This window comes from Engystomops pustulosus, chromosome 5, assembly GCF_040894005.1.
Source record: "Engystomops pustulosus chromosome 5, aEngPut4.maternal, whole genome shotgun sequence".
Lineage (NCBI taxonomy): Eukaryota > Metazoa > Chordata > Amphibia > Anura > Leptodactylidae > Engystomops > Engystomops pustulosus.
Genome location: NC_092415.1, coordinates 8,111,875 through 8,125,658, shown reverse-complemented (window position 1 = coordinate 8,125,658; position 13,784 = coordinate 8,111,875). Strand labels below are relative to the sequence as shown.

Below are 13,784 nucleotides of genomic sequence, written 5' to 3'. Positions count from 1 at the left end.
GTGCGTAGGTTGTGGGTAGCATGGATGCTCATCCCAATAGATACTGTGCCACTGTGAGAGTGCAGCAGCACCGACAAGAGATTATCCAGGACCTGGCCGCCATGGTCCGAGAGCTGCTCATCCAGTTCTACAAGTCTACACGATTCAAGCCCACAAGGATCATTTTCTATAGGGATGGCGTCTCTGAGGGGCAGTTTCAGCAGGTGAGTTTTCTCTCGTTGTGCAAAGTCTGTACATGTTCTGCAGATAAAGATGTATTCATATTCTGGTATCTACCTGCACAGGTTTTACATCACGAGCTGCTTGCCATCAGAGAAGCTTGCATTAAATTGGAGAAGGATTATCAGCCTGGAATCACCTTCATCGTAGTACAGAAAAGGCATCATACGAGACTCTTCTGTACAGATAGGAACGAACGGGTGAGACACAAATGCCAATTCTTTGGTTAAGTGATTGATCTGGAATTGCCTAATCAAAGATTTTGTTGGCTTCCTGTTTTTTTTTTTTTTTTTCTTTAAATGAACACTGTTGAATACACATGCTTTGTCCATATGTATGAGTTTAGCGAGGAATGGATGTTGTCAGAGAGAGTTTGGACTATTCTAGGGAGATTTTTCTGGAGCATCTGAATAATGTCTGCACTGATTATTGTGCAGAGAAATGCAGTCGCCCAAATATATATAATTTTTAAAATGTTGTTTTTCCTTTTTTTCCAGGTTGGAAAAAGTGGAAATATTCCTGCTGGTACCACAGTGGACACAAAAATCACGCACCCGTCAGAGTTTGATTTTTATCTATGTAGTCATGCTGGTATACAGGTAGGTCATATATATTTACTAGTAGTTTCCTGGTGGTTCATTTGTTTAATAAATTTAGTATTTGTGTCCTGGCTCAAATTGCATCAAGAGGGGGTTTTATGGCAGAATATTGCTGCATGATCTAAACATTTTATATGAAGTATTAATCCCTTACAGTGGCAGTGTTTTTTTGATTATTTTTCGCATTCCACCTTCAAAAATCCATAACTTTTTCATCTTTCCATGTACAGAGTTGTGTGGGGGCTAATTTTCTGCGCAACAAATTTTAGTTCTCAGTGACATTACTTATTTATTCCATGCGGTGTGCTGGGAAGGTGGAAAAAAATTGTGATTTGTAATGTTTAATTTTATATCAGTTTTAGGGAAAGGTGGAGGGGGCGATTTTAGAATTTTTAGGATTTTTAATGTTTAACAATTTTTTTTAGGTCTAGGGTACCTAGATCAGTGATGGTGAACCTTTTAGCAGCTAGGTTCCCGAAAAACCTCCCCTTATTTATCGCGAGGTGCCAACCAAAAATTAAAGCAGTAACTTATTGCTCCTTGTTCTTCAACAATCATATTGGCCTCCTGAGGACAGCAACACAGTAGAAATATGGAAAATTTGCATGATTTTAGTTTGTCCAGTTTTCCTCTGTACACAGAGAATCAAGGGGCCAACAGGAGATTCTCCAAAGATAATTCAGCTCTGTCTATTCATTCTCCCTCTTCCTATAGTCCCAAGTAGCGAAGTAAGTATCAAAATATAACTGGAAGCAGCATCTTTTAAGTTGCTTGGAACTGCAGGAAGATTTTTCAAGTCCTGTCTGGTGTGCTGGGGTGATGGCCCGGGTGCCCACAGAAAGGGCTCTTAGTGCCGCCTCTGGCACCTGTGCCATAGGTCCGCCACCACTGCCCTAGATGGTCTGATCGTTTCTACAATGTACTACAATACAGGCGGTCCCCTACTTAAGGACACTCGACTTACAGACAACCCATAGTTACAGACAGACCCCTCTGACCTCTGAAGCTTTCTGGATGTTTTACCATAGTCCCAGATTGCAATAATCAGCTGTAAGGTGTCTGTAATGAAGCTTTATTGATAATGCTTGTTCCTATTACAGCAAAAAATGTTTAAACTCCAAATGTCACTGGGGCCAAAATTTTTTTTTCTCTGGATCTACAATGATAAAATATACCGTTTCGACTTGCATACAAATTCAACTTAAGAACAATCCTCCGTACCCTATCTTGTACGTAACCCGGGGACTGCATGTACTACTGCATCGCAGTACATGGTGTTTTTACACCGTATTTATTACAACGTGCCACTGACGCATTGCAACGAATTTCCAGAAGCCATGCAGCCAATTGCCTCTCCCTGATGACGTCACGGAGAGTGACAATCAAAACAAAGATGGTGGTGCCCTCACTGCTCTTATAAAATTCTGCCGGCGGCAACTGAAGGGTTGCTGCAATATGCAGCAAACCTTATCTCTGTAGAACGCTTTTCTTGTTTGCAATTGCACAGGTCACCAGGTTTGGGGCCCTTACATCCAACGGCACAAAGCTATGATGCTGATTTTGGGAACCCAAACATGGTCACAGATTCCTTTTTCTAGTTAGTTCAGAACAGATTTGCTACATTTAAAAAACAAAAGAAAAATAATTTCTTAAAGGAATTACTGTAGAAAGTGTTTTGTTTGTTCTTTTCCACTTTGTTCGCTATAGAATAAGTAGACCTTAGTGGTGGTCTTATGGAAACCAAACCACCCATAGGTCTAATTCCATCTTTGCTTACACAAGGATCTTTTTGCTATTACAGGGAACAAGCCGACCCTCGCACTATCACGTTCTCTGGGACGATAACCGTTTCTCCTCGGACGAACTGCAAATTCTAACTTACCAGCTGTGCCACACTTATGTTCGCTGCACTCGATCCGTCTCAATCCCCGCTCCTGCATACTACGCACACTTAGTCGCTTTTAGAGCCAGATATCACCTGGTGGATAAAGAACATGACAGGTACCTCTATTATATCGGATGTTTATTGTCTTGTGACTATTAGTGTAAGGGTTATATCAATTATCTGTCTGTCTCCTCCTTCTATTGCATGGCATTGATCTACGTACCAAAGTTTATTCTACTGCCTATGTAATAATCTGGATGTCTTGTCCTTCTTGTTTTAGCGCTGAAGGCAGCCACACTTCTGGTCAGAGTAACGGCCGAGACCATCAAGCACTTGCTAAGGCGGTTCAAGTTCACCAGGACACGCTGCGTACAATGTACTTTGCTTAACTGGTGCTGGAAGCAGGCACTACACGAAGGAGCATTCACGCCAGACCAGCTGCACTTACCTGTAACGTCGTCTCAGCTACAGGGACATCCAGTAAAAGTGCAATCAACTCATAGCCCTGTCAGTCTCCTACGGCCCTCGGCGTCCCACCAGCCTTCCGTCCAGACCCTGAATTTTACTTTTATCTTGAACTTCATACCTGCATTGAATCATGTGAGGTTTGTGAAAAACCATATAAATATATATATAGAAGCGTTTACAAAAAAAAAATTACCCTTTTCAACACAAAGGTTAAACTTTACTGTTCTCTCAGGGCTCACAAAAACAAATGAAAAACGCTATGAAATAATTTTTTCTCTGTGGAAATTTTGTGTCGAATATCAGATAAATGTTACAGCCTAGGGATAAAAAATAACACACAAAAAAGAGGAAGAAAATATTGACATTTTTAAAGCCTTAAAATATTTTAAGTGAATTTATCAAGATTTTATTACAAGAAAAAAAAATCTTTTTTTTGTTTTTTTTTTGTTTTCTTCCTCTGACATTTGTGTCAAATATTCTAGTACATAAAGTTATGTATCGGAATAAAGTCGGTCACTAATTGCTATGGAGGTCAGGCCTGACCTCTTGGTGAATATAATAGTATTCATTAGGGTTTTTTTTGTTTTTAATAATTGTGCCATTCAGAAAAAAAAAACCCTGAGGTTTAGTTTTTAATTATTGCGTTTTCTTTGTGGCTGCACTCATACTTTTAATATATATTTTTCCCCGAGGTTGCTGACTAATACGGGTCTGTGGCAATGTGGACAGTACAATCATGTTAAGCTAATGTACAGAAAAAAATAATCTATTTTAGCAGTATTAATGTGAGATGACGTGCTATTTATTTTATTTACACAGATCACCAGATTTCTTTTTTTTAACCTATGGTTTTATGTACTTGGGCTTAAATAGTGTCCTGTTTAACCCTTGCACTGACAATGCGACCTGTAGAGCCTTTTACAGGACCACCGGCAGTGAATGGATTAAAAAAAAAAATTGAAAAAAATTTTTGAAAAATAAAAAGTAAAACCTCATTTTATGTAACTGCTTCATCCCTCCAGAGGACTCGTAAATGAGACTTTGCAATGCAATAAAAAGCAATGTCTCTTTAATCCCTCTGGTTGCTAACAGGGTTTGTTGTGAGGAGCAAAATCCTAAGGGTTAAAGAGAAAAAAATTGTAAAACTCTATTCTTTTTTTTTTAAATGCAAAAAATACAAAAAGGCTGCAGCGTGTAACAGCAGCTAAGATCTGGCTTGTAACCACCAATACTGACTTGTTCCTCGCTCCTCTGTCTTTGGGGTTCCCGCACTGCGTCCCTTTGTAACATCCATCGTTATAAGGGAATCCTCATGCCGTCGCCTCGGAGACGTTCATATGCAAACCTGTATTAGTTGTCTTTTTTTATTTTCTAATAAATATCTATTTATCTTTTTCCCACTCCTCCTATGCTTTAAGGAATATGCAATTCTGTAATGATATTCAATACAAGGACTCAGTTTTTAAGCAATATCATGACAAGATTTCTACAGTGCTGTTGTGTGGCTCTATCTGGAACCAGGGGCACACAATTTTATTCTGTATTGAGCCTTAACACTCTAAACATTGGCATAGAATTGTGGCTGCGGCTCTGCAGCTCACGCTAACCTACAGCTCCCAGCAAGCAATGGGCCGTGTTGGGAGTTGTAGTGCGGCCGGAGAGTAATGCTGTGTAGTGTAAGTTTTCATTGGCCTAATTGTAAATTGAAACCTAGGATGTTGCAGGGGATAGGGATGTATTTAAATTTTTGTAGTTTTTTTTTTTTTATTTTAAATTGCCCATTTTCTCCTTGTGGGGGTAAATGATTCACTTGTTAAATGTTTTAGGTGCTATATATTTACTGTCTGCTTTGCAAGCGCTGGTCTAATCAACCAATGGCAAACACGGTTTGTCATGGCCTTGATAGTTCCATAGATCAAACAGTTAGAACAATGATCTCCACCTTTAAATAATGAAGTCTTATCCGCTATCCTTATCAACTGATGGAGATTGTGCAGTGCTCAGAGGGGGAAGGGGCGGGGGGCTTTTGAAACTCCTCTTTTCGGGATTGCAGGGTGTCCCAGTTACTTGCAAACCTTATCCCCAAGAAGTTATTTTTAATGGACACCCTGTTATCTTTATACATCACTTAAGGTGCTGATTATTCTTGATGCTTTGTTGCGGGAAGTAAATCTGTGTATGTGGTGGTTATTCACAAATCCAAATAGATTGTAAACACAAATTGTTACTGCCCCCATTAAAAAGACATGAAACATGCATATATAGATGGAAACAGAATCACGGACTTGCGGTATCTGGAATTCACTGACTGATCGCACTCGATCTACAGAGTCCCTTCCTCCCAGCAGAGCAGCAGTGCTGACACTGTAATCATGAATAGTGGGAAGAAGGAACTCTATATATCATATATAACAATGTTTAACTATGCTTGAAATCTGTCCACATTTGTGTGGTTGGTTAGTGAATTGTGGCCACAGCAGGTCTGTGATTCATGCACCAACTTTCGCTGTTTGTTTTAGCTCTTGGGTTTCTACTTTGCGTGTTAATAATAAAAAGGTATCTTGATAAACCTGGGGTAATTACTCATAGATCCAGGAACTGTGACTGTGGTGATCTTATATTTGTTATCCATGGCCTCCTTCCTTCTAAAATTAAAGTTTTATAATTATACTAATGAGGCAGAAGGGCTCTGGGGGGTGTTGGCAGAGAACCTCCATGCCCCCCTCACAGTTTGGGATTACATCAGGCACAGAGTAGGAAACAGTGTGATGACTAACTTGTGAAGCTACAGCATGGAGGTGCTCTGGTGATTCCCCCCTTCCAGAACCCCTCTGTGCATTAGCATAATTTTAAAAGTTGATTTTAGAAGGAAGGAGACCATGAGCATTAAATATAAGATTACTACAGTCTAGGTGCCTGGATCTATGAGTAAGTGGATTTATCATCATGGATTTTGATTGTAGGTTTCCTCGTGCTGTCTGGAAATCCCAGCATAACCATCATGTGAATTCTGTCTTGAGGGATTTGGTTGCATGTAAGCAAATTTATTATTTGCATTAATTGGTAATAATTTCAGCTAAAGCTTCCACACCAATAATCCACTGCCTATAATTTGCAGAGTCTTTCATCACCTTGTCTTTCTAGTGTTGAGGGCCGTTCCAATTGATTGTCGAATGTATAGATCTCTAGTTGCGTGAAGGCTCCAGTGCATCTGTACATCCCAAGGTGGCTGCCACAGACAACCCGCAAAATAAAAACTCAAATTACACGTCCTCTAGCATTTACAATAAGTCTGGTGCTTTAATTTTTTTCTTTTTTTAACAAGAATCTATGCATTGAGAGATGTCGGGGGTGGGTGGTTCTGACTTCTGTATATTCCTGGTGTCAGTAGGCAGATTTGCTTCTGTTGAAAAGTTTGCACACAAATCATAAATGGCAGATCTTGTATATGTACAAATCGTTGCACTAAGTTCCCTCCCCGGGTGAAATTAAGATTTGTTTTTGATTTCAGTTTTTCCTTTTAGAGGGAGCCGTGTACAATTGTAAAAATTATCCGATCAAATGCTTTCAGTTACTATTTATTTTACCCAATGCCAGTAGTGACGAGGCTGGCAATAAACTTTATAGAGCTCCGACGCTTGTAGTTCTGTGTGTGTGAAGTTTGTGTTGATTGTATTCTTACTCGGATAAAGGTAGTTCAGCGCCACCACTGGCTCAGTGGAGCATTACACTTTATCCATTCACATCAATGGGCTGTCTGTGTATTAAAGGACTGGGCGGCTCCTATGTGCCAAGAGATCTAGACCTCCCCTCGAATAATCATTTCTGAACCTGAGCAAATAAAGCAGTTTTCCATCTAAGAATATTGATTACCTAAGGATAGGCCCTTTAAAGAGGTTTTCCAGAGGTTGAAAAACATTGCTTCTTCCAATGAAAGAGCCACACCGGACCATGGTTTAAGTACGGGAAGTCCGCTCCATTCATCTTTATGCAGTTGAGTTACACCAGGACAAACCATGGTGCGGTGTGGCGCTATTTTTGGAAGTAAACAGCCATGTGTTACATCCCGCTGTGCGACCCCCGATACAGGATTGGTCAGACTGTGTTATCTGTGTTAGACCCGCGCAGTCCGACAGTGAGGGCCCATTCTATAGAAATGTTAATATTTGAAAGTCATGGCAATAGTGTGAACAGGTAGATTATGTAGTGTCCAGGTAGGTACCTTAGCTGAACGGTTGGGGGTTCCTGCAGCTATGGATGTGGCAGTCTCCAGGACAATATTGGGGGGAGGGAGGGGTGGGGGTTTGCCGAGATACCTAAATATACACCCACCACTCATGTCTGTAAAACATATATTGAGCCTGCAGGTGATATTCACCCTCCTGGAGCAAATTTATTACATTCAATACACAGAACACGAGAATAGTGCAAATATCGTTGTCATAACTATTCCCCATTGTGATTGGTTCATTTGCAGTCTGTTTTTCTTAGTTTTTTTCAAAGGGTGAGAGTTTTTTCTATTATCCTTATGTTGCAAGATGAGGGTGCTGCTCCATGTAGTCACGCACATTACTAATTCCCACTTGTGGGATCTGCACTGTGGTTTTATATTGTAAGCAGGGGGGATGTATTTTTGGCATATTTGTCTAGTGATTGCAATTGCACCAGCATTTCCTAAGCTGTGACTCCCGTTGAGGTGATGGCCGTGCGTGTCCCAAGCCTTGGTGAGCCAAACCTACATTGTATATAAATCACAAATGTAAATTTGTGGTGACCTGCCATAGGTGGTTTTGTCGGATTTTGATGGCCATGTTTGAGATTGAACTCCACCTACTAATGAAATGCAAAGTCTAAGTTTGACCACAAAAGGATACCGAGGGAAGCAATCAACCCCAAAGTCCTGGAACCTTTGAGAATTAAGAAAGTATTGGAGGGGGTTTGCATCATTTTTTGGGGCCTGAATATCCTCATTGTGAACAAACCCTTAAAACTTTTTTGATCTGTGTGTGCGGTTCTGCCCCCTCACTCCAAGGTGACAGTGAAGCTGCGTTTGTGATGACTTAACGTCCCACGGAAGCCGGGAAATAGTAAGGCCGCGTGCCGTGAGGTCATCATGAACACACGTTCACTGCCTGTACCGTGGGGGTTAGAAGACGGATGGGCAAGCCCCTAATGCTTCATATGGACTAGAATGGGGGACGGCTTGGAAAAATAATGTACACCCCCCCCCCCCCCAAAACAAATTCCCACCTTCTGGCCTGTCTTTGTGATGTGTGAGATGGACATCCACATAGATATGGAAATAATTTTATATCACCAAGTTTTAGCAATATTTTTGAAGCTTTGGTTGATTCGAGTACCTCCCAAAATGCCCCTTAGATTGTGTGGTGGTCCCTGTAACCTTTTCTAACCCTACAGTAAAGAGTGCACGCTCCTCCAGGACCAAGCTACTACTGGCACAGCTTTGTCCCCCTGTGTCAGCTCCACATCGTACTAGGAGGCGCTAGATCTCTGTGCACTGATCGTAGTCAGTACTAAGGACAGAGACGGGAGATATCGGCTGCTCGTGCATCCTGCATTACCTATAGTCCTAGATAAACTCTGGGTTCAGTTTGTCAAACTTTGGTAAAATTTAAGTGAAGACAATCGAAATCTAAGCCATAAGAACGTCAAGAATTTTGGATCGTTTTTTGTCAAAATAAAAACATATGTAACTAAATATTGGGGAGGGGGAATCTGGATACTCGAGGGCCGTGTCTGTATTTGTCATGTCATTTTATAAAGAATATGACCTCGTATATGTTATATCCATAGACATTGGAGTCATTGGTTTCAAGTCTGATCTAAGATTAATAGCTCGTTGACATTTATAAATTTTTTTGTTTTTTTGTCGGGTGGATGATAATGGCTACCTCCAATACTAACATGTGACAAAGACTTGAGTTTCAGCCAAAACTTTTTGTAAGTAGCCAAAAACCTTTGCCTGATGCTGAGCTGAGGTGCCGTGCCACTGTACTCCTTCCGCTAGACCTGCCAATAATCATAATGGGGGGGCACACTAGATGCCAGCTTCTACCCGTGCCCGCATGTGTGGACAATCACTGCTTCGTCTTATCCTGAAGGTGGTGATGTTATATAGGGTGCTAATCTTTTTGTATTACATGTGACTTGTTACTGTGGCTAGGACCGCTGGCAGGGTGTGAGGTGGGAAACTCTCTGACTCCAAGTGAGCAGCTACTGCCGAAAAATCTATATTTTAGGATATTTTCTTTTTTTGCAATTAAAATCGAATTAATATGCCTCAATAAATGATTTTACTACCCCAGTTATGACTGAGCGGCAGCGTGCTGGCATTTAAAGGGGAGCTCCATATGCGCTCTCTGGATCGGGGTTATGTAGTTTCAGGGAGAGGGGAGTTTTATATGTTAATTCTAATGAGCTGTAAATCAAAGGTTTTCTGTAAATCCTCGATGTGAAGGTCTTGCCAAGGCTTGTGGGAACGAAGAACCTGATTTTATTTTTGATTGGAAAGTAGAGAAGATCTAGAATATCCCAAAAACCAAAGGCGCATCTGCAAAAATACATTGAGATTCCTAGATTTCGTGAATTGTTTGTTCCCTTACAATTCACCATTGATGTTGGTTTCCAATATATAATATAAAAACGCATAGGAGCGGCCACCGGCTGTGTAGGAAGTTGTTGTGGACGTTCACTTTAGACCGTCCATAGGGTGACATTCTTAATGTTATGGGTTGTATGACTGTTTCTAGGCAGTGCGAGCGTTTGCACTGAAACGGCATGAACGTTGTATCACACACGACCGGAATAGATGGATGTACAACATAAAGATTGTACCCGATTCATGGTTTGGGTTTTCACTTGTTGGGCTGCAGTAGACAGATGACAGCGTTGAGTCTATAAAGTCTTCTGCTGTTCTTCAATTACTTCAAGTCCAGAGACGTCTTCCATTGGGCCCTACTTGATTCATAGTTTTTGTGTGATGGTGCTGCTTCGGTTTTGGTGACCCCCCACCTTCTCCCTCCGATACCCACACCCATAGTCTATTGTATCCAATGTATTAATGGAAATCTACCGTGATAAACCAAGGACATGACATGGACATGTGCATACCTGGATGAGCTGGAGATGAGCTGTGCTCATACTGAGCAGCACAGAAAGGCAAGCTCTTTGCCCACTGTGCCGTGCAGAGGAAAATCTATTTTGCCCATTGAAATGTTTGCTACCCGAACTGCAACTAAACGGTATGGATACCGTACAACCGTTTTCACATGTGAAAGAAGCCCTACTATGACTGTGGCAATCTAATTATATTTGTTATATATGGCCTACTTCTAAAATCAACTGTTGTAATTATGCTAACAAGTCAGCCAGAAGGGCTCTGGGGGGCATTACCAGCTTCTCATGCTGTTACTCTCTGCCCCCCCCCACCCCCCCCCCCCCATCTCCCTCAGCACTTCCATGGCAGCGGAGGAAGTTGCAGCACTTAGTGCGTGTGAGGTGAGAGTGCTCCTGCACAGTGTAATAGCCTGTGAAGCTACAGGCTCATTAGCCTAAATTTTATCGTGTTTTTTAGGAGGCCATGGATAACAAATATAAGAGTGGGACCGCCCTAGGGCCCAGGATCCATGAGTAATGTCCCTGGTTTATCAGGGTGGATTTTAAGGGTAGATTCCAAGACTGCAGCAAACTTTTGGTTTCCTGAACTTTTTATTTTGATGCGCACAAGTTCTAAGTAGTAATCATAAAAGAATATGAAATAGTCCTGAAGTGAGATCTAGGGACGTCTGCGCCCCTTTTATCTCTCCAATATTTAAAGCCCTGCTTCCACCAACCAGTGATCTGATCCCCCCCTCCTACCCCCCCTTAGGTTGTTCCATATCTTTACTACCTCAGTTTTGTACCCCCTGCTGATTTGCAGAGGGGGGTTTGATTTGAGCAGAAGAGGAAAGCTTCAAAACTGCAGCCCATATCAAAACTTGTCTATCTGACCTATACACTGGCAGAGCCATTACATTGGCTGGCTGGCTTCCTTGGTGAACTCTTTGAATATTTATGTCATGCAGCGTCTAAATGTAATGTGTAGTGTAGAAGAAGCTTCTTTTGTCCCCCTTTGTGCCTTTTTTGTGTTGTACCTTGTATAACGTTTTTTTTAACAATTTTTTTTTTCTTGCCATTTCAATACAAGCCGCAGTCTAAAAAAAAGTTGCATTTCATCTGCACCCAGGACTAATGTCAACCTGCGATGGGCAAAACAGGATGAAGTTCATGTCTTCCTTAAGGCTTTTACTTGAAATCGTATATAATATATATAATATGTTACCTGCCTTGAAAGACCGACAGAGTAAACCGTTGAAAAAATATAAAAACAACAACAAAAAAAAAACATTCCTTCACAGGCCGGATTTTAAAGGCATTTTAAATGGATTAATAATTAGGAGACAATTTTTTTTGTTTTTACAGGTTGTGATACTGCACCATTTGCTCCGTGTTAAGCTATAACAGTATAGATATATATTTTTTACAGGACATTTTAAAATCATGCATAAAATGCTGCATATCTTAACTTATCCGCATCATTGCACTTTCTCAATGTATGCCCTACATACAGCACGGCTGTACACGCGTGTGGATTTTTTTTTTTTTAATTTTCAAGTTAAAACTATGATATTTGGGGCAAAAATACATTACAAAAAAAAATTAAAACGAAATGAAAATTTTAGGTACCTCAAAAAAAGAATCCTGAAAATGCTGCATAGTGTTTCCTTATCAGTTTTTATTTTATTTTATTTTTTTCCTCCTAAGAGTTTGCAATTTTGTCTTTTTATATATAAAAAAAGAAACCCGTTTTTACTGTTTTTTGTTTATTTTATATATGTAGTGTGTGTGTGTATATAAGTATATATTTAGCTGTGTTCTATAGTCTACCTATATTCCTATTGTACTGCCTCCTTAGCCTTTTTATTTTGTTTTAATAATTTTTACAGTAAATTTCCAATTCTGCAGGACCCGGAGAGTCCCAATGGTAATTAAAGGGGTAACAAATTTTTTTTTCTAATGCCGATTTTAAAACTGACAAGTTATTTGCGCCGATCTGATTAACGTACCCTTACCCCAATCAGCTGAGGTGTTGTCGTCATGTGGGTCCACACGTATGTACCCGTAAAGGAAATCTACCACCTGGATGAAGGGTTGTAAACTAGGCACTGGCCAATCCAATCCTCTGGCAGGATCCGCTCCTCTTGTAGCCTCTTATTCCATGTTTCTTACAAAAAATTAAACAAGCCTAAGGGGCTCCAGACTATAGATGATAATGGAGCCTGAAGCTTCTCGGGCTCATTTGTATCATGTTTATGACTTTTGTTTTAAAGGAAAAAAAGGCTTTAAATAAGTGGATCCTGCCAGAGTGGGCACACACCTACTTGGTTTACGGTCCATGATCCTGGGGGCAATGCCCTTTAAGTTCAGGTGGTTGGGGTGAGGCGAGTAAGGCCTGGCGGTACAAGGGCAGAGATTTGAACTCTTGAAATTATCTTGAATCTCTCTCGAATGTGCTAAAAACAAAGACACTTGTTTGTGTTCCCTCCCTCAGCCAATCCGAGCTCACAGCGGTGACACACCCAGACCTCTGATTGGCTCACTAGCCACTTCCTGTATGTCGCTGCTAATCCAGGAAGTAGAGGTCACCACAGGTGGGGGGAACGTGTTCATCGGGGATGGGCCTGATTTTCTTTCTTCCGCCTCCACCCCTATTAATTACTCTCTCCAAATAACAATCATTGTACACGTTCTACCTACTTGTTACACTGTATCAAACATTGTATGTAAAGAGAATCCTAAAGTTACTGAAGGCCGGTCAGATGTCTCCAAGCTTTCTCCCAGACAATTGCGTAGCAAGATGGCGCTCTTAGGCCGCGTGCACACTGTGGCATCAGGCTCTGCACCTGAATGTATTCCAGTCACTTAGCATAGTCTCCGCCTCCAGTGAGGAGCGCCACGCACGCTGCCACGTGTGTCATTCCTGGACATTGTGACTCCATTCATCCCATAACGGGGCCACGCCTGTCCACAGGTTGTATGTGGTCTTGCAGCTCTGTCCTGTTCACGTCACAATCCATGTGGCGCTATAGCCGCCACGTGCTTCTAATCATGGACATCCCCTTTAATGGAAGCGCAGGCGGTTGCTCGGCCTCGGTCGTGTACTTGTCCGTATGTGTCACTAATACCTTACCGCGCTCTTCAATTCTAATGACCTGTTTTGCAGCAGACATCTCCCCCGCCCCCCCAGCCAATGAAGGGTTAATTGTATTGGAAGCTTCCTAGGTGATCTAGTTTGCACTATTATATAGAATTATTATTATTTTTTTTTCAATAAAATTTGTTTTACTGACAGTTCTCCGCGTTTTACACCCAAGTCTCCGGATACTAAGAGCTTTACATTCAATGTGGTTTTATCTTCTCCAAATGCTGTAAACTCCTGAAAGAGTGATGTGAATGAAACTTTAACAATTTTCTTTTTTGTATGTTGTCAATATTGTCTTTTTTCCCTTTGCAAAAAGTTGATGATAAAAAAATAAATCTCTTACATCTTTTAA

At 41.0% G+C, this 13,784-nt stretch overlaps 1 protein-coding gene across 4 annotated transcripts in view; it reads left to right on the top strand.

Annotated features, from left to right (window-relative positions):
* Nucleotides 1-13,784, top strand: part of AGO2 (argonaute RISC catalytic component 2) — a 52,610-nt gene extending 38,826 nt beyond the window's left edge. For all 4 annotated transcript variants that reach the window (XM_072151130.1, XM_072151129.1, XM_072151132.1 and 1 more), the window contains exons 15-19: nucleotides 9-203; nucleotides 285-419; nucleotides 717-818; nucleotides 2,620-2,819; nucleotides 2,984-13,784. In XM_072151130.1, coding sequence (XP_072007231.1) covers nucleotides 9-203; nucleotides 285-419; nucleotides 717-818; nucleotides 2,620-2,819; nucleotides 2,984-3,092 — 741 coding nt within the window. In that variant the 3' untranslated portion in view covers nucleotides 3,093-13,784. The remainder of the gene's footprint in view (nucleotides 1-8; nucleotides 204-284; nucleotides 420-716; nucleotides 819-2,619; nucleotides 2,820-2,983) is intronic.